At 37.8% G+C, this 27,721-nt stretch overlaps 2 protein-coding genes across 9 annotated transcripts in view; one reads left to right on the forward strand and one right to left on the reverse strand.

The window, feature by feature from the left end:
• The window catches only part of GNGT1 (G protein subunit gamma transducin 1), a 173,612-nt gene that overhangs the window by 129,586 nt on the left and 16,305 nt on the right, over window positions 1-27,721 (forward strand). The window contains exon 1 of one of the 7 annotated variants that reach the window (XM_037507990.2): window positions 4,199-4,284. The exons of 3 other annotated variants lie outside the window; for them this stretch is intronic. The gene's annotated coding sequence lies outside the window, so the exon portion shown is untranslated. Of the gene's footprint in view, window positions 1-4,198; window positions 4,285-5,270; window positions 5,322-19,498; window positions 19,589-20,793; window positions 20,869-27,721 lie in introns of those variants that run through there. 3 more of the 7 variants (XM_037508000.2, XM_054692349.1, XM_054692351.1) reach the window with 3 other exon arrangements.
• TFPI2 (tissue factor pathway inhibitor 2) lies at window positions 9,277-21,648 on the reverse strand. 2 transcript variants are annotated; one of them, XM_037507980.2, is made up of 5 exons: window positions 21,424-21,648; window positions 20,893-21,078; window positions 19,847-20,026; window positions 17,739-17,909; window positions 9,277-10,056 (listed from the first exon to the last, which is right to left on the reverse strand). In XM_037507980.2, the coding sequence occupies exons 1-5, from the start codon at window positions 21,509-21,511 to the stop codon at window positions 10,013-10,015; spliced, it is 669 nt and encodes a 222-aa protein (XP_037363877.1). In that variant the 5' UTR covers window positions 21,512-21,648; the 3' UTR covers window positions 9,277-10,012. The 2 variants fall into 2 exon arrangements, with proteins under 2 accessions (XP_037363877.1, XP_037363872.1); XM_037507975.2 differs by lacking the exon at window positions 9,277-10,056 and adding an exon at window positions 10,301-17,382 and having other exon boundaries at window positions 21,424-21,645.

Raw genomic sequence — 27,721 nt, forward strand, 5'->3', positions numbered from 1 at the left:
ATCCAGCATACCGGGTAAAGGAGGAGTCAGAGTCCTCAGTGGTTTTGCAGGTTTTTATTGGGGTTCAGCGGGTACGTGGCAGGCAGGGGTACTGGGGGGCTGGGAGGCTGGCAGTCCTCCCAGCCCCCAGCAAATCTTCACTCTATCTGGGCTCTCTGGCGTTCTCTGCTTCTGCTTTGGGCTTCTTCTCTTTCGGCTTCTACTGCTGTTCGGCTTCTGCTGCTGCTGGCGCTGGCGTCCCCATGACACCGCCCTTAAAAAGCACAGTCTTAGCGCAGGTGTACGCACTTCAGGTGGCCGCCATCAGGAATGCATTCAGGATCACAGGGTTCCCTCATCTATCCTGATGGCGGGAGGGCAGAAAAGCCTGACATTTTCTTTACCCTACACATGCATTTTCAACTCATTGAGCAAATACCTAGGAGCATGAATACTGTATCTTATGGTAAGTCGATATTTAATGTTGTGAGGCTGAACCTCCAGGAGTTTTTAATCTTGCAAATTTGGCCATTCACAGTCTCCAGAAATCAGTCAATTTCCATTTAATTGTTCCTATCTGTTTCTGGCTTCAGCAATGAGGTTTCTCTCTGATCTCTGATCCTGGTAAGCTGTGATTCTCTATATTGCCTTTCTTCAGTTTTGAGGGTAGCAGTGTTTCCTGTGACTTCAGTTATCTAGTGGATTATTAAAAGTTGTTGATTTTCAGCTTGTTCAGTTTTTTCTTGTTGTGAGGAGAGAATGACAATTATAAGTTAACTGATATAATTGATAAACTGGAAACCCAAGGTCTCTTCTGTTTTATAAAAGTATTTCACTTGGTTTTTATTTGAGCTCTCCGATATTTCAGAAGTTTTGTATTTACTTTCCAGTGGGCTATTTTGTCATTTTACTTTTAGAAAATGCTTTATTTCCCTTTAGCCCCTAATTCTCTTTCTTTAGCCCCTAACTATCAGTTTCTTTCTGTGAACTGTAATAAAATTAATTCGTATCTACTATTCTCCATTGTTAGCTTGCATAATTTTGGTCAACACTTGTAAGGGGCAGGAACGGACACGGTGCAGGTTTTCTGATCCAGCATACCGGGTAAAGGAGGAGTCAGAGTCCTCAGTGGCTTTTGCAGGCTTTTATTGAGATTTACCCGGTACGCAGCAGGCAGGGGTGCTGGGGGGCTAAGAGGCTGGCAGGCCTCCCAGCCCCCAGCAAGTCTTCACTCTTTCTGGGCTCTCTGGCTTTCTCTCGGCTTCTCTCAGCTTCTCTGCTCCTCTCTCGGCTTCTGTTCGTTCTTGGCTTCTTCTCAGCTTCTTTTTCGGCTTCTACTGGCGTCTCCGTGACGCCGCCCTTAAAAGCCCAGTCTCAGCCCAGGTGAATCCCATCTACCTATGCCCACACCCTATTCCAGGTGCCCGCCATCAGGCATGCATTCAGGACTGCAGGGATCCATCATCTATCCTGATGACGGGAGGGCAGAAAAGCCTGACATTTTTTCCTTACCCTACAACAGTATAATCTTAGTGGTTGTGTTTGTGAATACATTACTATCCCAACTAGTTGATCTGTCAGCAATGACATCCTTTGACTTCCAGCTACCAACAGCTGATTCTGTTTTCCACCTTTTTCCTTTGCCATGGCTTTTGTTAGTTGATTCTCTTCTACATGGACTGAGTATATAACAAAGTCACTCCACTCTATTATCCTTATTGGTTCTACTGTTTATAATATTAGTAGCTCCCAACAGTTCCTGTTCCTCAAGTCTGTGTCAATACTTGGTTGGCTACAGATTCTACTTTAGGATAGTATGCATTCAATTTAAGATTTATGATTTACTGAAATAAAAATTGTAACAAAATGCTCTTATCCTTGGATTCTCTATTCACATCTGTATTTATATATATTTTAAAGCAAAGAATGTCTTTTTTAAAATCAACTCTACATGGCCTCCCCTGGTGGTACAGTGGTTGAGTGCTGGGCTGCAAAGCTGCCCGCAGCCTCTGCAGCACGAGTTGGATCCCCAGCCACTGGGTGAAGGTCCCACAAGGCGCAGCAGACCTCTCCTGCCGCGCCCGCTGCTCCCCTCAGCAGTGTACTTCAGTCCATCTGCCTGTTCTGCTCCCCGCTCTGTCTCTGGTAAATTCTCTCACCCTCCCATGCTTCTGATTGTACCCAGTGCTTGTATAAATAAATAAATAAATCTTTAAAAAAAAAAAATCAATTCTACATATGATTTAGGGGTATAGGCATAATCCTATACCACAGCCCCCACCACAGCTACACCACAGCCCCCACCAAAGCACTCACACACCACAGCCCCCACCAAAGCACTCACACACCACAGCCCCCACCAAAGCACTACTACACCACAGCCCCCACCAAAGCACTCATAATCTTCCACCATAGTTCATTTGGCCCCCTTCCTTACTTTTGCCCCCCACCTGCCTCCTGTTCTCTCTGTTAAACCTCAGGTACATAGTTAAATTTTTAGGGTTTGTTATTTTGTTTCAGTTTTATCCGTTCCTTTTGTTTTCTTTCTTTATATTGCCCATACAAGTGAAGTCATCAGGTATTTGTCTTTCTCCTCATGACTTACTTTGCTTAGTATAAGCCCCTCCAGTTCCATCCATATTGTCAGAAATTGCAAATTACATCTTTTTTTTTTTATAGCTGGGTAATATGTCATTGTGTGTATGTCATTGTGTGTGTGTGTGTGTGTGTGCTACCATACCACATCCACTACCAAAGTATATCATCTTTTTATATTATTATATCTCCTTGATTTTTGTTTTGCTACTCTTTCCAAAAGTGTATCAATTTTACTAATATTTACAATTAACCAGAGTTTGCTTGTTTATTTGGTATTGTTTATTTTGCATTTGTTCAGGTTTCTACTTCATAATCCTTCTGGTGTTTTGCTTTTTGGATTTTCTTTTGTTGTCCTGACTTTGGTTTCTTGGGAAACAAATGATTAAAGAAACAGGTTTTAATGCATTTTTTACTCTCCAAGATGCTCTTGGAGATGAAAGAAAGCCAAAGTCCCAGTCTAATATCCTAGTAAATATACTAGTGACAGCTCCATAAAAAAAAAACAAAAAACAAATGGTTTTATAGAAAGAAAACCTTATCTATGAAAGACTTTTTAGCAGTGTGTGCCCAGTAATTTAGAATTGCTTAAAGAACCTGAAATCTGTGCCTAGAAAGTATCATGTACGGTATTACAGTCTGAGTATAAAAGAGATAATTTATGACATAAATGACTCCTTAATATGGGTGCTGTGGAACTGAGAATTTCTCATGCAGTCCAAAGAGAGAGACCTGAGAATATCCAGTCAGAGATCCTGACTTATATGCTCTTTGAATGTTTGTATCTGAAATATCATAGTAAAGCTAGAGCTCTTATTTATGTGAGTTTTATTCAATAATCCAGTTATTTTTTAATCCCAATTTTTAACTTGGATACTCAATTCATTAAGCTAGATGCTCATAATTTTTCTCTAGTTTCTTCTTAACTGACTTCTATAAATTTTGATAGTGAAACGGGGGCAGGGAGTGGCTTCTTTCAACTGAAACAGGGGCAGAGTGGGCCACAAGAGGCCACAGGGTCTCTGAGACCAGAAAGCCACCCAAAAGTCCCAAAAGGCCAAAAAAGCCAAAAATCAAAAGCTAAAGGACAGTTCCCAATAAGAGGACGGGCCACTGTCTGTGGCTTCTCACCCGCGCGCACAATTGCAAGAGACTTTAGACTCCAGGAAAAACCACCATGGGGTTTATTTACAAACAGGGGAAATAACAAGCTCACTGTACCCACAAGTGGCAGCTGCCTCACCCAGGTACCAACAGCAAACAGCTCTTAGAGGCCCCAGGCCCAGGGCCTTCGGTGCTCCTTTCAGGCAATGTCAGAGACAGGCCCGAGGCCCAGTCCATGACAGAGTCCTTCGGCCTCTCTTCCCTCCTCATAGGGCAGCTGCTGGATGTTGTCTCTCCTCCTTCTTCGCGGGCTCTGGGCATCATCTCCTTCTTCCAGTGGCTCCAGGTCGTCTCCTTTTCTGGGGGCTCCTTTTTCTGGGAGTTTCTTCTTCTCCCTCCAACCCTGGCTTATATCCTCTTTCACCCACAAATCTGATTGGACCATATTTGGCACCAATCAGCTCACAGCTTGCACCTGACTGGTCCATTACAAACAGCAGTTATTGAGCTCTGAGGAGCAACTGCCACAACTGACTTATGGGGGGCAGCAGGGTTGAAAGGACATCCCTGTCCTGCCGGCTCCCACCACTAAGATGGCTGGTTCCGGTAACAACAGTATTTTCATTATTGTGCAGTTCAAAATATTTTAATGTCCAATTATTTCTGTCTGATGCATGAAGGTTTTTCTAAATATCCAAACAAATGTCATTTCTAGTTAACTTTTTATTGCTAATAACTAACTTTATTATTTTCAAAGAATGTGCCTTATGTAATACCAATAACCTTGAAATTGGTTGATTCTGTGAATTTTCATTATGTATTTCTGTGTATGCCATGGAATGCGGATCAGCAAACTCTGTCCCATAGGCTAATTCCAGCCAGTCACTTGTTTCTGTCAATAAGGTTATATTAGAACCCAGCCACACTCATTCCTGTATAGATTGTCTGTGGCTGCTTTTACATCACAATGGCAGAGTTAAAAGTTGTGGCCCAGATTCTGTGTCCTGCAAATTTTAAAATATTTACATCTGGTCCCTTGCAGAGAGTATTTGCTGACCCTTAGTTTAGAAGATCTGTTTCTGCACTTTTGGCAATGTTTTGTGTCTATTGGATACAACTTGTATTAACTTGGAATTGTTTGGTCTCCATAGTGAGATTAAAATCTTACTGATTTTTATTTTGTTTTGATTTGTCAATTGTTCAGAAAAGTTCACCAAGATTTCCCATTATGGTAGCATATTTGTTCATTTATCTTACTATTTAGTAAAGTTTTGCAGTTTGCTTTGGATGGGTGGATGGATGCAAGGAGGGAAGGAAACAATTGATGGATCAACAGTCTAATCTCAGGTACACAGAAATTTAGAATAGTTACACTTTTTTGGTGAGTTGGCTTTTTCCATTTGAATATTGGATGGAAATTTGGCTTTATATTAATAGAAATATACTCCTGTTTTTGGTTGGTATTTTGGGTATATATATATATATATATATATATATATATATAAAATTTCTTTTAAGGCCAATTTTTCTGTTCATTCAGGTTATAGATGTGCCTCTAAACACTGATCTGGATTGATTATTTATTCCAGAAAGATAAATTTTGCCTTCAGACTGTCTTCCAAGTACACTTAATGGAGTTACAGGTGACTTTAGTTCCATCAGCTTATTTTATGCTTTCTATTTGTCCTGATTTTTGTATTTAGATTTATTTTATTCTTGCCCTCATTTAAAGTGATTATGTTTCTAATTTCATTACTCTTTAGTAATTTGGAAACTGTGCAATATGTTTTTATTTTTATTGTACTTGACCTAACAAAATCAAATACCATTAAACACCTTTGCTTTTTTAGAAATCTTTTGAGGAACAGTTTCTAAACATAATTTTCAATTTCATTTTAAATCCCTGCTAAAATTAGCATTATTGCACTTTTTTTATTTTAACCATAAATCTTGATGTTTTAAATTCAAATCTTCCATATGAAACCATCTCAAAATAAGAAAAAAAAAATAAACTTGTGTATTTATAAAAGCAAGGTAGAAATTATAAAGATAAAAGCAAAAATAGGGCCTCCCCTGGTGGCGCAGTGGTTGAACTCTGGGCTACGAAGCTGCCAGCAGCCTCTGCAGTGCTGGTTCGATCCCCTGCTGCCGGGGAGGGTCCCACATGGCCCGCAGACCTCTCCTGCCTTGCCCACTGCTCCCCTCAGCAGTGTATTTCATCAGTCTGCCTGTTCTGTTCCCCGCTCTGACTCTGGTGAATTCTCTCACTTTCCGGCGCTTCTGACTATACCCAGGGCTTGTATAAATAAATAAATAAATCTTTAAAAAAAAAAAAAAAAAAAAAGCAAAGATAATGTGTTGAAATATATATAAATGGTAAAATCATGTTTAATTAAATATTTGTTCATTTAAAAACCTAATAAATATAATTGCCTTTTTAGTATGGTGGGCAGCTCGTCAGCCTCATAAAAACCTAATAATATAGACAAAGTTATAATCAAGCATGAAATAGTAAAACTTGCCTTAAAAAGCTTTGATGTAAAATTCAATACTAAACATTTTGAAAACCTCATCTAATTACTATAAGGGAAAATATTGATGACCAAATCAGCCTGTGAAAGCCTGTATAAATCAAGAGTTATAATAAAATGAAAACATTAGCAAAGAATTTCCTTTTAAAGAATGCTACATTAGGTTTAATATGTGAGTTATAATCCTGTAATCCAAATAAATAGATCTTATATTATAAAATCTCAGAACATATGAAAAACTAGACACTGTTAGATAGAACATGCTTTTATTGTCTAGCATAACACTAATGCTGAAATTTGACAGTGTTAGAAAGAGAAAATAAAAATTTTGGACAAAATTCATTTTAAAATTATCAAATTTCATTTAGAACTATATTAAAAATTTTAATTTTCATGTATAATTTATTTTAGAAATTTGCAAATGAATCCATTTTGACAGCTTTATTAGATAATTTATATCAAAATGACAAAAGAAAAAAATGTGATTATACTTATATGCTGAAAAATTTTCTAAATTAGATTCATGATTTATTCTTGATATAAGGGAAGACATTCTAGTAATTTAGGAAAATCATTATGTTCCATTCAATATATTTGTTATTATATGATAAACAATATTGATTTTAAATCTGTGTCAATGTCATAGTTAATATATGACACAAAATGTATGTTGATAAAAGTCAGAAATGTACAAAAATGCTTTCTTCACTGTAATGTGTTATTTCTGGATATTTCAGCCAATGCAACAAGGCAAGAGAAAGAACAAAGTATTTATATATTGGCAATGGGGGGTTGATCTCCCCAAAAGGATCAGATAGACTTTTCACAGAGTAGGCCCCTTTCAAAGTATCCTAAAGTGTGAGCTAAAGGTCAGTCAAAGCCCTGTGTGTCTCAGAAAAATCTATCACCATTACTTAAAAGTATTTAACTTGAAAAACAGTTTCAAAAATTAAGTGAAGAAATGTATCCAAATAGTGCAGAAATCACTTTTAAAGAGAAATAAAACACTGTCATTATTGTAAAATTTGATATGAATCTTCAGAAAAGAAAGTCAAGAAATAACCATTTCTCTATTTCTTTATTATAATTATTATTTATTTTTTACATAATTGATCATTTTTTTGTTTGACCACATAAATGATTTTATTTTTTTGTTTTTTTACATCATTGTTCATTTTTAAACAATATCTGCTTACCCCCACCCCCTCAGGTGTAGTCTCCATAGAGTTTCCTTCACCAATGCACCTGTGCACCATCACCACAGTCCCCAGTGTTCCTCCCTCCCTCCCTCTGATCCCTCTCCCTCCTCCTCCCCTGTAGCATGTCTCTGCTTTATAATTACCTGTTTTTGCTTTGCTGTGTTTTGAACTGTTATTATTTTTTTACACTGATGTCTTATTAGGTTCCCTATATTCCTGCTATAAGTGAAACCATCCAATATTTTTCTTTTTCCTTCTGGCTTATTTCACTGAGCAAAATTCCTTCTAGTTCCATCCACATTGCTGCGAATGGCATGAGTTTATCTTTTTGATCGCTGAATAATATTCCACTGTGTATATATGCCAGGTCTTCTTGATCCAGTCATCTATTTTGGGGCATTTGGGTTGTTTCCAGGTTCTACCTATTGTAAATAGTGCTACAATAAACACAGGTGTACAGGTGTTTTTTTTTTAATCCATGTTTTTGTGTCCTTTGGGTAGATCCATGGGAGTGGAACTCCCTGGGTCATATGTTAGCTCCATTTTTAGTAGACTGAGGAACCTCCAGACAGCTTTCCATAGTGGTTGGACCAGTTTGTACTCCCACCAGCAATGTAGGAGTGTTCCTTTTTCACCACATCCTCACCAACATTTGTTGTTGCTTGTTTTTTTGATATGTGCCATTCTTACTGGTGTAAGGTGTTATCTCAATGTGGTTTTAATTTGCATTTCCCTGATGATAAGGGATATTGAACATTTTTTCATAAGCCTATTGGCTATTTGCATTTCCTCTTTGGAGAAATGTCTTTTAAGTTCTTCTGCCCATTTCTTGACTGGGTTGTTTATTTTGTTTTTGTTGAGTTGTGTGAGTTCTTTGCATATCTTTGTGATCAGTCTCATGTCAGTTGACTGGAATGCAAAGATTTTTTCCCAATCAGTGGAATGTCTCTCTGTTTTGGTTAATGTCTCTTTTGCTATGCAGAGGCTTTTCAGTTTGATGTAATCCCAGGTGTTTATATTTTCCTTGACTTTCTTGACTTTGGGTGATGAGTCTTTAAGGACATTATCGTGATGTATGTCTTGTAGTATTTTAACTATATTTTCTTATATATTTTATGGTGTCAGGTTTTATGTCCGGTTCTTTTATCCATTTTGAGTTGATTTCTGTGCATGGTGAAAGGTAATGGTCTCGTTTCATTTTTTTGCATGTGGTGGTTATCCTATTATTTTAAGAGCTGTGTAGGCCTTGAGAACTTTTGGACATTTTCCCTTTTTCCCAATTAAAGAAGCAATCTTTGCTCCCCCTTTTAATGACCTAGAAGAATGTAATTTGGAGATGTTATACAGGTGTAGTTTTGTTAGTGAGCCTGTCCTCTCTATCAGGTTCTCATCTTTATTTTAGGAGTAAGGTTGAAGTCATCCTCCATGTCTGTTACGTGAAGTCTCCGACCTCTCCTTGACACCCAAGTCCTTGAACAGGATAAATATCAACAGTCTGCTCCATTACTCTTTGTAATTTGCAGCCATATAAATTCTCCATATGTGTGTTATTAAATTTTGGTCTTTTTCCCTGCTATCTGCTAATATTAATTTTTTCATCTATCCAGTGTCAGAAGAACTAAGATATGAGGTATGGGAATTTTTCCTTGTACCCATCAGCAACAAGAGGGTACAATTATTAATAGAGAATTTTGTGGCTTTCTGGAAAAACTTTAAAAATCAACTGAAATAGTATTATAACAGAAAAGTTTAATATTTGATTAATCAGAAAATAGCGAGGTCAAAAATCATAGCTTTCCTATGATTCTACCTATACAAACCATAAAACTTTTACAAAATGAAAAATGAATTTAAATATAAAATATTTAAATAAACGATGCACCAATGAAAGAGTTTTTTAGTAATCTGATTTCATGCCTTACCAGAGAGGTCAGTGTGTGATTCACCCCTTTCTTCATCTTTGAGGCAGTGAAGGCAGCTCATTTTTTAAGGAAGCAGGTAGGTATTTAGGACTGTCATCCCTACAAAGGAGTTATATGTAAAGATTTATAATAGTTAGAATGGTGGACCTAACTTTGCTAAAAGGAAAGAGAAATTTGTGAGCCTTTTCTTTCTATAAGACTTAACAAATAAAGCATGGATCCTGGAGAATTACTAGCATAAGCAAAAGTCTCAGTTACAGAGGTTCTGATCAGTTATAGCTGACTACATTCTGAGTGCACTTCTATGGAACACTCAGAAGGTTACTGTGAGTGAAATTACAAGGTTTGAGTGTGCCCAAGTGAGGTATATCTCTGACTCCAGTATTAGCAAACAGGATATGAATTCAATGTGGGCCTATATTCCTTTGTAGGACCAGTTGACCTAGATAAGTGTTTGAGCAAAACAATTACATTGCAGCACAGAGAAAAGAACAGGGGTACAAATGATTACTCATTGTGTATCCTTTCCCAGAAAGGGATAAATCGGGACCACTGAGAGAACAGAAGGCAAAAGAAGGATTCTCCCGGACTCTAGAGTTGAATGTTTAAGAGTTTATCTGCAACTAAAGATGCCTCCCAGCTCCCAATAATCTTAAACTAGCCAAGTGAAGCAAGTAAATTCTCATAGAATGGTTCTGGAACTTCCATCTGTCTTGATGGTAGGACCTAGAAAAAATAATAAGATTTGATAAAATAAAGACAAAAATGTGACCATATTTTCTTCCTTCTGTTACTAGTAAATTTTTATTATTACAAAAGACAATTCCATTATATACAAAATGTTGATACTATACAAATCCAGTTAATGGGATAGGACTTTTTTAACTTGAAAAACAGGTTCTAAAATTAAGCTGAAGAATAAATTTATCCATTAGTAGAGAAATTACCTTTAAAAAGAAATAAAATACTATATTATTTTTGTAAAATTTGATGCAAATCTTCAGAAAAGAAAATCAGGAAATAGCCATTTGTCTTTTTTTTAAACTGAGGTAATATTGGGGTATTCATTAGGTATTACCATGATAGTGTACCCACAACCACCTCAATTATATTTCAGCATTGACTATTTTTAAGAAGGGTAAATGCTGGTCTTTAGTAGTTAAATGTTTGCTTTAATATGTCTTAGGAATATTGACTCAAAAGTTTAGAAAGATCCTGATTTTTAAAAACAATTACCCTCCATGAAGCATAGTGTTTAATCTTGCGATTAGGCTAGACTTGATTATTACTTATGAGAAATGACATTTACATAAAATGTTTGATTTCTAAAATAACATTTTACCACATTTTATTATAGACAGCAATATTTGTTAAAAAGTTGTAAATAGCTTTGCTTGTTCACTTAAAATTATAGACTATATTTGAAACAAAAGTTTGGTTTTTAGCAGGTAGTAATTACACTGATGATAAACCATCATTCATATAGCTCCAGTAAACTCAAGAAATAAAATAGGGTTGAGAAAAATTTTTAATTATAGCCAAACAACAATTCTATGTTTAAAAAAATGTATTTCACCAGTAAAAGTTATTCAAAAAGATTAACTTTAAAACACAATACAGACTATCAATTTGTCATGAGAATTATAGTGCTATGATTCACATGAATTATGTCTAGATGATGACTAAGATCCTAGGGTAAACCTCTTCAGTGTCAAATAAAAGAACCACCTAAGCAAAAGATGTAAGATTAACCTCCATTTTAGTTTCAGAGAGGAATAGCTGGCCTCTACTGCAAAACTGGAGTCTAGGGCCATATCAATTTGTGTCTCAGCTGAATTATCTATTAACATCAAGTAGTATATATGGTAGGTTACAAATGCATTCATGGATTAAGGAGCTGAGCTCTGAAGAAGTGTCAACAGATTTATATTCTGTATGCATTAAGAGAGATGAACACAAAAATGAAAGTAGGGTTAAAGAAGAGGTAAAGGAAAATTGATCAATGGTTTTTAAAACTGTAAATGTTATTTCAGTTTTAGTAAAATGTGTGAGACTTGGGATTTCCCTATAATGATAGATATTTAATAATCTCTCCACATACCCTCTAAAGACTGTGCAGATTATATATCATCTGTTAATCCTCATAATTGCTACCATCTACTTACAACCATTTCCTCTTGTATGTCAATATTTGCAGCCAGCTATGCACTATTATTCCTTCCAGTAATTATGCCTGTTTTGATTCAAGACTACTGCAAAATACACAAATCTTTCCAATATCCAAACCTTGTACTATCCCATACATCTCCAAAGGTCTTTCTTCCACTCTACCACTAAAACTCCTTCCCATGATCATATATTATACTTTTATCTCTACAAACAACTGTTTAATCATAAAATTCAAGCTTATATAGTTTCCTCAATCACCACCATCTTCTGTCCTCCCAGTTTATTCCTCTGATTGCCTCACTCCAACCACCCCTTGACCATACTTGGACTTCCAGTCTGTTGATCCTACTGCCTTGTCACTCTCCCCTTGATGTTAGAATAGATTTGAATAGATACCTTGGGCAACCAATTAAATATGTAGGTAAGGGAAGAGAAATAATTCTGGATGATTTCCACATTTGCCTGCCTCCATCTACAACATTTTCACCATATACAGACAGAATATTTTAAGCTACTAATCTCTAACTTTTATACTTTTCCTTTTTTTTAAATCATAAGAATATATTTTAATGGGAAGCATGAAGTTTATAAAAACAAGTTTTTGCCACTCTAGTGGAGTCTACAAAGTCATAAATGGTCAAAAGAGGATTAATGGACAAAATTCTAATGCTGAGTTTATTTTTATTTTTTAATTGTTTATTTTGTATTGAGGAAACATTGTTTTACAATACCACAAATGATTTAGGGGTATAGCTTCACACTTCTTCACATGTATGTTAATGTACAACTCACCACCAAAGCACCCATAATCCTCCACCATAGTCCACTGGAACTCCTCCCCACTTTGCACTTTAACTTCCACCCTCCCCCTTTGTTAGCCTCAATTCTACAGATTTCTAGTACTTGTTTTGCTTTACTTTTGTCTGTTTTGTTTTGTTTCTTTATATTCCACATATGAGGAAAATCATCTGGTGTTTGTCTTTCTCCTTCTGACCTATTTTGCTTTACATAATCCTCTCCATTCCATCAATGTTGTTACACATGGCAAGATTTCATCTTTTTAATAACAGAGTAGTATTCCACTGTATATATAAACTACATCTTTTATCCATTCCTCTGTCTTTGGTAATTTAGATTATTTTCATAATTTGACTATTGGAGATAGTGTTGCAATGAACATAGGAATGCATCTATCCCTTTGAATTATTGTTTTTGCATTCTTTGGATAGATACCCAGGAGTGGAATTGCTGAGTCATATGACTGAGCAATTTTAATATTTTGAGAAACCTGTTTACTATTATCCATAGGAGCTGGGCTGGTCTGTTTTCCTACCAACAGTGAAAGGATTCCTTTTCTCCATGTCCCCACCAACATTTGTTGTTTCTGGCCTTTTTGTGGTGGACCATTCTCACAAGTGTGGTGTAGTGTCTCACTGTGGTTTGATTTTCATTTCCCTGATAATAAGAGATGATAAGCATTTGTTCATGTTCTTTTTGGTCATCTGTAGGCTGAATTTTTAGCTCCACTTTCTGAGAAACTCCAGAGATTTATTTCTAGATGAAGCATAGCTGAAATTTTACAACCTCTATTACAATACAGAAACTTCAAAGGACATGCCTTACTGAATAATATATTGACTGTCTACAATTTTGTTAGCAAAGATAGCATATATATCAATACTTGGAGGTACAGTGATGCAGGCAATCTTGAAGTCAGTTTTTGTGGTTGAACATGTGACAATGTGTGTGCACAGAGGAGACATCATGAGTGGTAGTTCAGAGTAATTTTTTTCATAAAAAGACTATGTTTTAAAATGCTAGTCCATTTATTTTTTTGTCATTTTCTGTCACACAGTGAAACATACCTTTCAATCAGGCTATCTGGTTAAACCGTAGGAATCTAGGCTTATCTTCAAGCTGGACAGCTTCATTTATTTCATTAAAGTTAAATGGGAGAGATTTGGGGTGTTGAAGCAGTTGTATCAAAATCATTTATTCCCTAACTATGTTGAACAGAGAATCGCAGCTGTATGCTAAGTAGGGTCTATAATCTCCAAAGGATTTTGACTCCAAGGTGTTAAAGGTAGTACATGCCAAACCAGGTATTTACTGTCGCCCTAGTGAAAGGCTCTGCAATCCCAAAACAGAAGACACACAACACTTCTGTTATAATCATTCTCAAAAGCTACGGTGAAAAAAAATCACAAATATAGGCCATATTCAATCACAATCTTTTAAATGACATACTACTTTTTGTTATTATATGTCATATTCTATTAAATCACTGTCTACTCCCCCCCCCTTGTTTTAAATCTCAGTTTGTTAGAGAAACTAGAATTAACTTAGTCTATAAAATATCCAACATTATGGACTTGACTGATTGATTTCAAACTTGTTCCTTGATCCCCAATATTGCCTAACTACTAATATGATAGAAAGATCTAGAGGCTTGATCAGCTCCAGGTTCATTTTTTTTTCTTCAAAATTACTTCCTGGGGAGGGTATGTAAGCACTTTTACTGCTTAAGATCAGGAAGTAAATAATTTCTATTGGCAAAAGTTTGATAAGTTAAAAAAAACTTAGCCTGATTCCTCCCTGATACTGTTTTGTTCCCCATCAAACTTTAGTGGCCTGGTTTCAGTGTGCACAGATAACCATTTCCTAGCTGCCACTTTCATTAGGGGTAACTTCTAACATTTTAATGCATCTGTTCAGTAAATATCTTTCTCTCTCAAACTGCTTTATTTCTCCATGGTAACATTGTTAAGGATAAAGGATATTTCTTCTAAGTAATGAGATTGTGCCCTAGCACCCTCCCAAAATGGTCAAGGAGGTATGCCTGTGCTTGGGCATGTGGGTGTATGAGTAATAATGAACTTACTTTATATTCATGTTTATGCATTTGTGTGTATGGTGGTCATTATTTGTTTTGATGCTCATATTATCTCATTTTAGGTTATGTGATTCTCCTGTTTTTGTGACATGATTCATAAATTCTAATCACTACCTTGCCACCTAGACTCATCTTTCATATTTCCTGTCCAGTATATTTCCTGACTCAGCAATTTCTCCTAAAAGCCCTAAGTTACTTTTAGTTAGAAATAGTATTTAGAGACCACAGTCTGAAAGGCAGATGTACTGATTGCTATTGTGTAGTCATTGCTTCAAGGGCTTAACAGTGGAATAACAGAAAATATTTTTAATTTCTTAAGAAATATATAATGTAGTCTTCTACATGTGATAGATTCAAAATAACAATATCAATGTAACTAATAATTATAAAACTACTGAATGCATTTTCATATTTCTTCAGAATTTATTTCATCCTTAGATTTTATCCCTCAAAAGGTAGAGTCAAAATACTGATTTTGAAAGTCACTGAAAATAATGATATACCCTTTGTGTAGTTATGCTGCTAATTGATGTTCATCTGAGTTCAACTGTTTTGGTATGCTTCCAATTTTATTTTATTTTATTTTTAAAGATTCATTTAGTTATGCATACAAGAGCTGGGCGTGTAGGCCAGACGTGCAGGGCATGAGAGGATTCATCAGAGACAGAGTGGGGAACAGAACAGGCAAATTGACTGAAATACACTGCTGAGGGGAGCAGCGGGAAAGACAGGAAAGGTCTGCTGCACCATGTGGGTAGCTCCCTGGCTGGCTGAGAATCCAACTCATGCTGCAGTGGTTGTGGATAGCTTCAGAATGCTGCTTCTTAACCCCTTGTGCCACCAGGGAGGCCCTGCTTCCAATTTTAGAGGAAATGCTTTTTATTCTTTCTGATTTGATTCTGGTTTTTAATTATGTGAAAATTTAGAAGGGCTGAGATCAGAACAAGATAATGTACATTTACATCAATTTCCTCTATTTATATGTTCAATGTCTGCTTCCTCTCTCCCTCTGTCAGTAACCATTTTAAATATCATTTTATACCTTTGTTGAGATGTGTGTTTGTTTATTCATACTGTTCTTGACCCTGATTTTTTAAACGTATTCTGAGGATTAGATAATATCTATACAGAGATGTGTTACCCAATTTTCATCCATAATTTCTTCAGTCCCCTATTGATGAGCATCTGGTTTGTTTCCCATTTTTAGTTATTCCAAATAATAAATCATTGCATATCCTCACACATATGCTATTTTGTATTTTTGTGACAAGACTTCTGGGATTGAATTTTAAAAGAGGGCTTGCTCAAGCAAAGAGCAGGCGCAGTTATAATTTTGTGAGATCAGAGGCATACTTTTAAAAAATTTAATCTTGCCCCAGAAGGTTAAGAATTTAAAAAATATTTTTCAGAGAAAAGAAAAAACTCTTGAAGTGGAATGATCATATCTGTCACGGATAATTTACCAGTGGAATTAAGTTATTAAATTTCTGCTTGGTCTCTGATGTAACAAACACCTTGAACAGTACAAAAATGGTAAACACTTTAGTAGCCTTCAATCCACTATGTCTTGGGAAAAAAATGTAACAGCAGTAAAACTATTAAAAATCATCTATCTGTATGTACACACAAACATATACATGTGAGTAGGGACAAATGGATAGAAGGGAGAGGAGTGTGGATTTTTTCCCTCCAGAGTTCATTTCTGATTTCAATACATTTGCTAGCTTTTTAATTCAGTCAAAAAAGTATTGTCTTTTAAATGACTGTGATGCTGTGACTTATATATATATTTGGTCTTCTCCCACAAGTCCCTCCCTGACTCACAGCTCCCAAAACCTTTGAAATTTCCTAAGTGTTGTAATGTGAACCAAGGGCCTTTTGGAAGCTCCTAAGCACAGGGGCCGGCTGCCAGGAGAACCACCCCTGTGATTAGAGGGCTGGAACTTTTCAATTCCCCTCTTGACCTTCTTGGAGGGAGAGGGCTGGAGACTTAATCAATTATGATTATGTAATGAAGCCTCCATAAAAACCCAAAAGGACAAGCTCAGAGAACTTCTTACTTGGTGAAGGTATGTTTTTGGTGAAGCGTGACACATCCAGAGAAGGCGTGGAAACTCCATGCCCCTTCCCGCATTCCTTATCTTCTGCATCTCCTCCATCTGACTGTACCTGAGCCTTTATAATAAATGGGTTACCTAGTGAGTAAATGGGTTTCCTCTGTTCTGTGAGAGATTCTAGCAAATTAATAGAACCCAGTGAGGAAGTCATGGGAACCCCTGATGTATAGCCTAGCTGGTGATTTTATTTGCAGTGTGTATGTGGTGGAAAAGTGGAAGGGGTCAGAAACTGGGAGGTCTTCTTGGATGAAACCCTTCACCTGTGAAATACAATGCTATCCCTGTGAAATATAGTGTATCAAAAGTGAGTTAAATTCTCAGATACTCACTGGTATCTGAGTATTGCTTGTCTGTTGGTGTGAGAAACCCTTTCTCCCACCTGAATTTGATGATCAGGACACTCACTTAATGAAATGATGGAAACAGGAGTACATTGATAATGTCTACACAAATACTATGCATTTGTAGTATTTTTTAAAGTTTTGCTAAAGTTGCAAGTAAACAATTTATTACAAGGGCTATAGCTCAAGAACAACCTCAAGAAATGGGTCAGTCATGTTTGGGTTACATCTTAAGAATTCAACCTCATAAAAATGTTGTTAAAAGGTAAATCAAAAACAAATGGGTTCACATTTGAATAGCAAAAATACACAAATCTTAAAAAGTACCTCGTATTAGTAAAAAAGTGGTGAATAAAAATCACTGGCGATTGGTTTACTCATGCTACCATATTATTCATCAGATGTATCATAAACACAGTAACAATCACATAATATATAGAACAAAAGTGTTAAAATGGCTTCTTCTGAATTTTTAGACTTCTATTGGCTAACACAAGCCTTGTCATCTTCTTAATCTTTTTCTTCTTCGGGGCTAAAGTCAACAAAATAAAAATAAATATCATATGTCTTCAACTTGCAACTCCACTATAAATAACCATTTCCAATATGCTCGCAAATTCATCTGACTTTTAATGATTTTCAAAGCTAACTTTATTCAGTGTACACTTAGTTCATAACACTCTACATTTAAAACACAGGGACACAGCCACTGTCCACTAGCCATTATCAGCATGTTCACAAAACTGATTAGTACCAAAGTGCTATTTAATGTAGAAGTAGTCTGGAAATGGCAATATGCTATTAGTAAAATGGATATATAAAAATATAATTTTGCTTATGAATTATTTATAAAATTAGTTTAAAATTAAATAAGAAAGAAATTACTACCTTTTACACAAACGTGTTTGCAGTCCTTCATGTTAACAAAGTTATTGTCATTCCCTCCACAGCCAGTGTAGGTGAAAGCCTCACAGGCTCTGTGTCTTGGATTAAAATAATAGCGAGTCACATTAGCAGAGCATAGTCCCTCATCTTTTGGGAAATAGCAAAATGATGGACCTTTATGGAAAATAAAAGAAAATAAGAAATTCTGTTATACAATTACTGCTAAACTATGGTTGTTACTAAAGTAACCTTAGAAAATTGAATCCCATTGATACTTCATTCTGAATCCAAAATATCACATTAAGCCATTTACAAAGTGTTCCTCAAACTCCAAGAGAGCTTACATGCTATAGTTTAGTAATTCTATTTTTATATGTATATTTTTTATGCCGTTCTTCATTTTTTTACAATATATGCTTTCTCATCTCGGTTACAGTCCGTGAAATTCCCACCATCAATTCACCCATGTACCATCACCATAGTCCCTTGTGCTCTTCCCACCCCTGTTTTGATCCTGCTCCCTTCTTCCCCACCCCCCCCCATGTCTCTTGTTTATAGTTGCTTGTTGATTTTGATTAATTCTTATTTTTTTAAGATTTATTTATTTATCAATACAAGAACTGGGGTACAGGCCAGAGATGTGGAGAGGATGCACCAGAGACAAGAGTGGGGAGCAGAACAGGCAGATTGACTGAAATCCACTGCTGAGGGAAGCAGGGGGAGAGGCAGGAGAGGTTTGCTGTGCCATGTGGGTCACCTCCCTGGCCAGGGATTGAACTCGTGCTGCAGTGGCTGCAGATAGCTTTATAGGTTGCATCTTAACCGCTTGTGCCACCAGGGAGTCAGAAGAATTTCTTCTGACTATGTCTTTGTGTCATTTAAATGTGTGAAGAAATTAAACCCCCAAAACAGATATACTCAGGGAAAAGTGGGCTGTGTTTCAAGGGATGATTTATGTTTTGGTAAACTTTCTTGTGCTGGCAGTTTTATTTTAAATATTTTTAATCTGCTCTCTTTCCATTATTAATCAAGTCTCCATGTATTGAATTCCCATATGGCCACTGGAACATTTACATTTACACAAACAGTTTAAGAGAACGCCAGCAACAGTCATCTTCTCATTAATTTAAGATTTTTCATATTCAGCACAGTATTCTGTAGAGCTTCATCGATGCTTCTGTCAAAGCAAGGCTCCCTCACTTGTTGAATTTATCTGTCTATGTACATGTGTTTCTACTGTGCCCAGGGGAAAATGCCTGTATTATCTCTTTTTGCAAAATATTAAATAGTGCCTAAGTAACCCATTATTTCAAGGACTGCAAGGGGGTGAGGTGTGGGTAGGATATTTGTAAGAAAGGGGGAGGGGAGAAAAGAGGGATAGAGATCACTGGGTGCTGCATTTTAACTACTAAAGAATATAAATATCTAACCAAAAACCCTAGAAAGTGATTTTCAAGTTTCACCATCTTAAATTTGTATATAGCCCACTACCTTATATATAGAACTGATTCTGTACAAAACTGAAGTCATGACATTCATTAATGAGTATCATAGTGGGTGTGTGTGTGTGTGTGTATATTGAGTAGATGAGAAATAGCTCTACAGAAGAGGAAACAAACTTGAATCACGGCTCTCTCACTGTTTAGCCCTGAGAACCTGGCAATTCAATAACTTCTCTTTGCTTCTCCTATGAAATCACCAGAATACAAATCATGTTAATTCCACATCAGATTACTGATTTTTTTTTTTCACCCTACAGTTTTAATGAAGAAATGAATGGATTTTTTAAAAATGATAAAATTGTGTCTTTTGGGACATAATACATGGACCTCGAGGTGATTATGTTAAGTGAAGTAAGTCAGAAAGTAAAAAATAGATATTGCATGGTTTCATTCATCTGTGGAATATAATTCAGCAAAAGACATACACAGGCAAAATACAGAAGGCATAAACCTCAGTGAAAGAATTTAGTGCTTACCAGAAGAAATAGGGCAGGAGGGTGGGGAAAGGATGGTTTGGCATGGGGGGTTTGGAGGAGTAAAAATGTTGACACCAAAGTCAATGTTTTTTAAAAGGAAATGAATAGAAAGACCATAAAATTTTATCTTTACCTTTCTTTGGTGCACAGAAGCCCATACAAGTAGCTTCATCTGGGAAGCGATTCTTATTGCTGTGACACCCACCAGACTTGAATTTTTCACATGCCATAGAACTTAAATTGAAGAAATATTCTTCTCTGGACTCTCCACATGGCCCCTCACTGACTTCCAACCGGCAGATTTTGGGAACTTCTAGGAAATGAAGGGCATAAAAATTAAACTTACTAGTATGCTTTCAAAATTTTTCTGTGCTTTCAGAAACTACTGAGGGTGGGGGGGCAAACATCATATTTAATGCTGGATTTGTGAATCCCCCAAGACTGCATTAATGTAGTTATTTAGAGTTTCTTTTCTTAACAGTGTACCCAGACCTGACTTAGTCATGATAAATCTTTCGAATTCAGTGGGAATACTGTTCTCTTAGGGTATTCTGTTTCTACATATAAAGTTAATTAACCTTATCCACAGCAATATGCTTTTTTCTCCTGCCTCAGTTCCTTGGATGGGAAAGCCTCATATTCTGTTACAGGCTTAACAAATATAATAAACATAATAAAAATAAAATAGAAAACAATATAGTGACTCTCTGATAAATCCCTATACTAGTGGGAGATATGTTTGGTTATAAGGAGACAAAAGTAAAGTTATAATTAGCTAAGGCACATTTAAAATAATAAAATCCACTAAAATTATTCAGATTGCTAGATAATCACTGGAAAGAAACGGTGTTCTCAAGGAGACATAAAAACCACACATTTAGAACTAAGGACAAATACAGAAAAGTACTTATGTTGCACCTAATACACTGTACTTTTGCATTGTTATGCCCTATAGTGAGGTAACAGATCTTTCTGAGTCCACAGATACTGAGGAGAGATAACATGTATTAGAGTTTGTAAATTTGTGATTACTTTCAGGAAACTGAAAACCAGTGGGTCTTGTTTAATACTTGAGAGAAGCAGCCTAAAACTTAAAATAGAAAATAGGATCTGGAAAATTAGCGAAGATACGATCAGGCTATCTTTGAAAGCAGTGTAAGTATGCGAGGGAACACTTACTCTCTATCCTCCAGCAAGCTTCATTGCAGGCTGACCAAGTTTCAAAATTGTTGGCATTGCCCAAGCAGCCCCCGTACATGAAGGGCTGGCAGCTCTGCGTGTACCTATCATAGTAGTAGCTGGGGATCCTCGCCCGGCAGGGCCCCAGGTCCAAGGGCAGGAGGCAGGTCTCCGCGGCTTTGTTTCCTAGTGGCGGGGCCAGGAGAGCCAGAGAAACAAGGTCAGCTACGGCTCCCAGCGGGAGAGACTTTCCGGAGAGGGGAGTTCTGTTGCCCCCCGCCCCACGCGCACCGCCCCCCACGCCCCAACCCTCAGCTGCTTCCAAGCAGAAGGCCTCCGGGAGGCAGAGAAACTGCAAACTTGAACACTTGGACGTGCGTGCCCTTTTGAGCAGCGCCCTGGCCGTGTGGCAGGAGCCTGGGGAAAGCGGGAAGGAGAGGGGGCCAAGGGGTGACCCCTGGGTCGCCAAGCCTGCCTTGCTGCCCTGACTAAAGGAAGTCAGGATGAGGGGTCCCTGGCTGGGGCTGGTACCTTGTGGCGCCCCAGCAGCATCGCCCAGCGCACTCCGCAGCAGTAGCAGCTGCAGAAGCAACAACCCGAGGGGGCAAGTGGGGTCCATGGTGTCAGGGTTCCAGTGGTCGGCGGGTGAGGTGTCCTGAGAACAAGCCCGGGGCAGGAAGGTCTTCAGTGCCCAGCCTCGAGAGGTGACCTGAGTGCCGGTGCAGGGGTTCGCGCTTTATGTGGCTTGAGTGCCCTCCCAGCCCCGGACAGGGCGGAGCGAGCCTGTGTGGAGCAGGGGGGCAGGGGAGAGGGTGGGGGAGGCTGAATCATGCCCTGCGGGCTGTCACTCGGTGCCTCAGGGCTTCTGAAAAGCGTAGTGTGTGTGTGCTGGGGAGAGGAATTCCCCACTAAGTTGAACCTGCCTCCCAAACTTTCTCCCGCGCCCACGCGGGAGAGCCCAGATTGGGTCTCTGTGTCAGTGATGAGAAATCTGCGAGCTAAAGGGAAGTGACCTGGGCCGATTGCTCAACTTTCCGACTTCTGGGATCTCCCTGAAGCCTGAATCCACATCTTGAAAAAGCACGAAGTCCACGTATTTAAAGGGCGAGTGGAGAGAAAGCTGTATTTGTTTGTTTATATATATTAGGCTTCGAAGGAAATATGTAGGCATATATATGGGACTTTTTTTCTATTGTCGGTGCATCTGTGAAAGTGCATTGCTCTTTTTACATATTAGCTTCACGCTCATTTTTATTGATACGTATTATCAAAGCCTGAGTCTTGTTTTTAATTGCATAAGCCAATTTCTCACCCTGGAATTTCGCGTGAAATATTAAAGCTATATCTGTGTCGACATAGTTCCTTCAAAGTCTGATTTACATTAAATAAAAGGATCAATATATCTGAACTATATCATTTGATGAATTTTGATAACTATATATACTGTTAAAATGACCACTCCAATCAAGAATTAAAACATTCCCATCATCCAGAAAGTTCTCTCCTTCCCCTTCCCATTTCTTCCCAATCCCCCAGGCCAGGGGCAACAGCTTTTCTGACCCCCTAAGACTGGTTTTGTCTGTTCTTGCATCTCATGCAACTGAAGTCATAAAGTTTGTATTGGTGTCTACTTCTTTTGCCCCACTGCTGTTTTTGAGGTGCTGCTGTGTATAATTCATTCCCTTTAATTTGCTGAGTAATGTTCAAAGGATGAATATATCATACATGTCTTGTTGCTGGACGTTCGTGTTTTTTCTAGTTTGGGACTATTATAAAGAAAGATGTTTTGTGTGAACAAACTTTTATTACTCTCAGATAAAATGTTCACAAATATTAGAAACTATCAGATAGTTTTTCAAAATTATACCATTTTATACCCCTGCTGGTCATGGGTGTGAGTTTTTGAGCTATAACAAGAAAGTCCGAAGAGAGGTGGTCTTGAGGGTTTCTGAAATTTGACCACATCAACCCTTCCCACATTTTTCCTATTGTCAGTGTGTCTGTTAAAGTTCATTGCTCTTTTCCATATTAGTTTCACACTCATTTTTATTTATCCACATTATCAGAGCCTGAGACTTGTTTTTAATTATTTAAACCAATTTCTCACACTGGGCTTTCATGAAAAATATTGAAGATATTTTTGGAGAACATTTTAATGTTCTTGATAAATGTGTGTTCCCTTCCTCCTCTCTCCCTCTCATTCTACTTTCAAGAGAATAACTATTCCTGGCTTCTCCTGATATTGAGGGAGTTTCAGCTGTTTTCTCCCAAATTTCTGAGTTCTCCACTGACGTTGCAGTAATAGTCTGGGATATTTTGTACACTTTATTTCCTGTGGCATTTTTCAGTTATTCTGATGTCATGACATTGAGTCATATTCCTGAGAAGGAAATAGTGGCTATACTTATACTGTCATATTTCCCAGATTTCTGTAATTAAGAAGGGCAGTCAAAGATATCCAGGTAAATGTTTAACAACCAGCTCTCCAGCAATGAAAAAAGAAAACAAAAAAGCAACTGGTGTGCTGTTTACTGATTTCCATGGTGTCGGTGTTAACACTATAACCACATTTTAGTGCACTCCTACATACAGAATTGGAAATAGATGGGTCCAATCGATTTGCCAGACCAATGTGAACTGATTCCAGCACACCAGTCACTGGGACAGTCATATCCATAGGACTGTCAAATTAAACCCTCATAAGTACCTCCCAAATATTATTAGGAGAGGAAGTTTTACCATTTAGTCAGGATCACGTTCAGGAGAAAAGTTAATTCAACGACCAATTAAACCTATTTTCATTCTTCTAAATATGATTAAATATATCTTCCAAATGGATTAAAATAAAAGTTGAGGACTGACGCTGAGTCAAACCTGTCATTTAGCATTGACTACTGTCACTTATTTTTTTTTTTTTTTTAAGATTTATTTATTTATTTATACAAGCACTGGGTACAGTCAGAAGCGCGGGAGGGTGAGAGAATTCACCAGAGCCAGGGCAGGGAGCAGAGCAGGCTGAAGGACCGAAGTACACTGCTGAGGGGAGCAGCAGGCGGCAGGAGAGGTCTGCGCGCCATGTGGGACCCTCGCCCAGTGGCCAGGGATTGAACAGGCGCTGCAGAGGCAGCACTCAACCACTGCGCCACCAGGGGAGGTCCTGTCACTAATGTTCTTTTTGTCCTAGCTGCTGGTACTTTTTGGTCATCTTTTGCCTCATATGAAAAGGGAAATCCTTTGAATTAGGGAAGATTATTTTGGGAGATGGTATTTGCAATGAGCAGGCAGTCTCGGGAGTCAGAGGAAAGCTGGATTTTATTCCTTGCTCCTTTGGTCAAGTCATTTAAGCTTTCAGAGCCTCAGTTTCTTTATGCCAAATGGGTGTAACAACATAACTTACAAATGTGTTATGAAGATGGAAGTGCCAAGGCACTCGAAGAATTAGCGCAGACTATACAATCAGATTAAAAGAAAGGAAATTACACTTTTTAATTGCAATACACTAAAATGTTTTCATGTCCATGAAAAATGGTATCTCCCAAATAAGGGGAATCTAAATTTGTGGGGCTATTGAAATTACCAGCTGTCCTTAGAATCATCTGGAAGGAGCAACATCAGCCTTAATGGGGATGCCATACCACCTTTTTCTCCTTAAACTAGTGTTTAGGCCAAAAGGTTACCAGAGGCTGAGGAAATTTCCTTTGTCCAGAGGCAAGGGAAGTACAAGGCTGGGAGGGAGCTGGGAACAACAGCCACCCAGATGGAGTTGTCATTACTGTGCTGAGAGGTTTAGTGACTGTGGCTAAAGACAGAGGCTCAGAATAGCTTATCATTCTAGAAAATAGGACATGGCGTTCTTACAATTTGACTGCTGAAAGAAATGATAAATATTATCTACTCCTATATTTTCATTTTACAGAATTATTATTTGAAAGCTAGAAAGATAAAATGCCTCATCTTCTTTATTTACCATACTTGTTGGCAGAGCTGAGATTAGAATGAAAATTCTTGATCCTCAGCCCTGCATTCTTTCTTACATACCCGAACCTGGGCTCTTTCTACTAAAATCTTAGAACACTAAACATCAGAATTAAAATATATAAGCACTGCAGCAAGTTGAGGAGCCCCTCTACATGTGTCAGAGTCCTGCTTCTGTTATTTCTCAACTCCCCACCCCCCACGCTGATTTGGAACACATTCACCCCTGGGATCCCTAAAACTTGAGCATGGTGTTCTAACTTCTGAGAGCACCACAAAAATGGTAGGTGACCATGAATTTAAGGAAAGAATTGAAGTAGATGGTCTTCCCCTGTCGGACACTGTAGAGAGGCAACATGTCTAGCTCATGGGTGAAAGAGGAGAATAAATGAACCCAGTAATTTGTAGATACATATTCTATAACTCAGTCACTTAAGGAGTTATGCTGATACCTTCTTACTAAACAGAGACAATTTTTGCTGCTTGTTAAAGTGCTGTCCAAATAAAATTTGAGATTAGTCCAGCTGGCACTAGCAAAGAGTTTACACATCTGCTATGAAAGATAGTTAATCTCTTCTGGAAGAACAGGGTCCACAAGGGTTTTGTTAAAATTTCATCAACTCCTTCACCACCTAGGCATTTTTCTATCCAGTGGGGTCATGTAGAGAACATTTACTCTAATCTGCCCTCTTTCTGACCCAGAGTGCATTTGTGAGTGATATAGAAGGTAAGTCACATGAAAAGAAACATTCTCTATGCCTGATTTTATTATTCATATTCTCCCTAGGTAAAAGAGATAATGGAACATATAATGTGTCATGTGTCTCTTATCATCATCATTCTTTCATTTACCTATTTTCAAAAGCAGATTACTTGTTTAAAATGTGCCAACTTTATTCTCAGCATTTGGGATACAAAGAGGAATCAACACATGGGAGATGTCATAGCATAAAACATAGGCGGAAAGGGGCCTCCCTCGTGGCACAAGGGGTTAAGTGCCTCACTGTGAAGCAATCCGCAGCCTCTGCAGCACGAGTTCGCTCCCCAGCTGGCCAGAGAGCAACCCACATGATGAGGCAAACCTCTCCTGTCTTGCCCGCTGCTCCCCTCAGCAGTGTATTTCAGTCAGTCTGCCTGTTCTGCTCCCCACTCTATCTCTGGTGAATCCTCTCACTCCCCACACCTCTGGCCTGTACCCCAGCTCTTGTATGCATAAATAAACCTTTTAAAAAATACATAGACGGATGATCACTATATAACACAGTTGCAATATAGTGTGCTTAGTAAAATATTAAAAATATGCTCCCAGTTCTGTGGGATCACAGAGGAGGAAATACATAAAATTTAAGCAAGAACTTCAAGAGAAATCCAATTCACGCAAAGATATCAAACAGTACATCTTCTATGCCTTCTGAACACAGAGGCTCATTCCTTCACCAACTAGTTGCTTTGTTTGGTTCTTTTAGGAACTGTGGCTCTAACAAAGCATCGCCTTCTTTCTGAGGGCGGAATCTCAAAAAACTTCCTCTTCTAAATATATGTTCACTCAAATGTTATACCAACTTAGGTTGGATGCCATCTTTTCTCTTGCTCATGTTGCTGCATATTTAACTATGTATGGCACCGAGAAATTCGGGACAAAGTTTGGATTGTTTTATCTAAGTGCATTCTGACAGAGTTCAGCCCCATCATCTACCCAGAATTCTAATGGGTGATAGTTCACCAACTCCTGTATACCAGGTGAGAACCTTGACAGCTATGATTATAATAATAGATGTAATTATATCTATGTAATGGAAACAAGGATACAGCGTTTATTGATAGTTTTCATTGAGATTTGCTTTCAGTAACTCATTAGATCACCCACAACAACCACTGTAGGGAGATTCTAAATTTTCCATACTGTAGAAATAAAGAAGCTAAAGCTTCAAATAAATATGTGACTTGTCCAAAGTTATATAACTGGCACAGGAAGTCTGAATCCTGATGCCCTGATATCACTCACTATACACATATCCTTTTTTCAGACATTAGTGGAGACTACCTCATGTCCCTTTTATGTAACATGTTCTCACTACTCTGGATCAATAACTACACAGCTCTATCTCAGATATCCTTTTTACTCAGCATCTATAATTGAGAGCAAATAGACAGCTACCATTTAAATAGACACTGGTACAATGCCAAAGTTGATAATAAGATTAGAGGATTGAGAGAGTTAACTACTCAAGTGCTTATTTTCCAAGTTATATTTAGCAGAATAAAATGGACCTTGATCTTTCAGATATAAAGATACCCTTTGTTACAAAAATATTATCATTTTTGTTCTGTAGTCAAAATTTCATGTTATGCACATTATTAAAGTGTCATAAGCCCTCAAAATATTCGTTTGGTCTTGATTTATGTGTAAAAGCTTTTATATCTAAAAATAGAGTGACAGCCTGCCATTTGGGGGCAGGAGATGGCAGTAGCAGCAGTTTCGAAGGAACACGCATCTCCTAGGACTCTGTGTTTTTTGTTTTTTCTGGTTTTTTTACTCTTATTGACTATAAGTTGAGAGGAAAACTGAGTTCAATGGAAAGGTCTATGTTAGAAGAGAATTTATTGTATTAACCTGGGCTAGATATACTGACCCATCCAGGGAAGGACGTGTTATTCCTACTGGCCAGTGAATCTCCCAGAGTCTCTGTCTGCCTTTCTCTTACAATGGAAATAATGCTATGAGCCAATCAAAGGTTGGCCCCATGGCTACTACTCTGGGTCTTTTCCCCTCCTGATTCAGGACCTCACTCTCCTCTTTCTTCTATGTCAGCTCTGTCTCTTACGTTTCAGCACACACCCCCAAGTTGTAATA

This window comes from Talpa occidentalis, unplaced genomic scaffold (genome assembly GCF_014898055.3).
Source record: "Talpa occidentalis isolate TD23 unplaced genomic scaffold, MPIMG_talOcc4v2.1, whole genome shotgun sequence".
Lineage (NCBI taxonomy): Eukaryota > Metazoa > Chordata > Mammalia > Eulipotyphla > Talpidae > Talpa > Talpa occidentalis.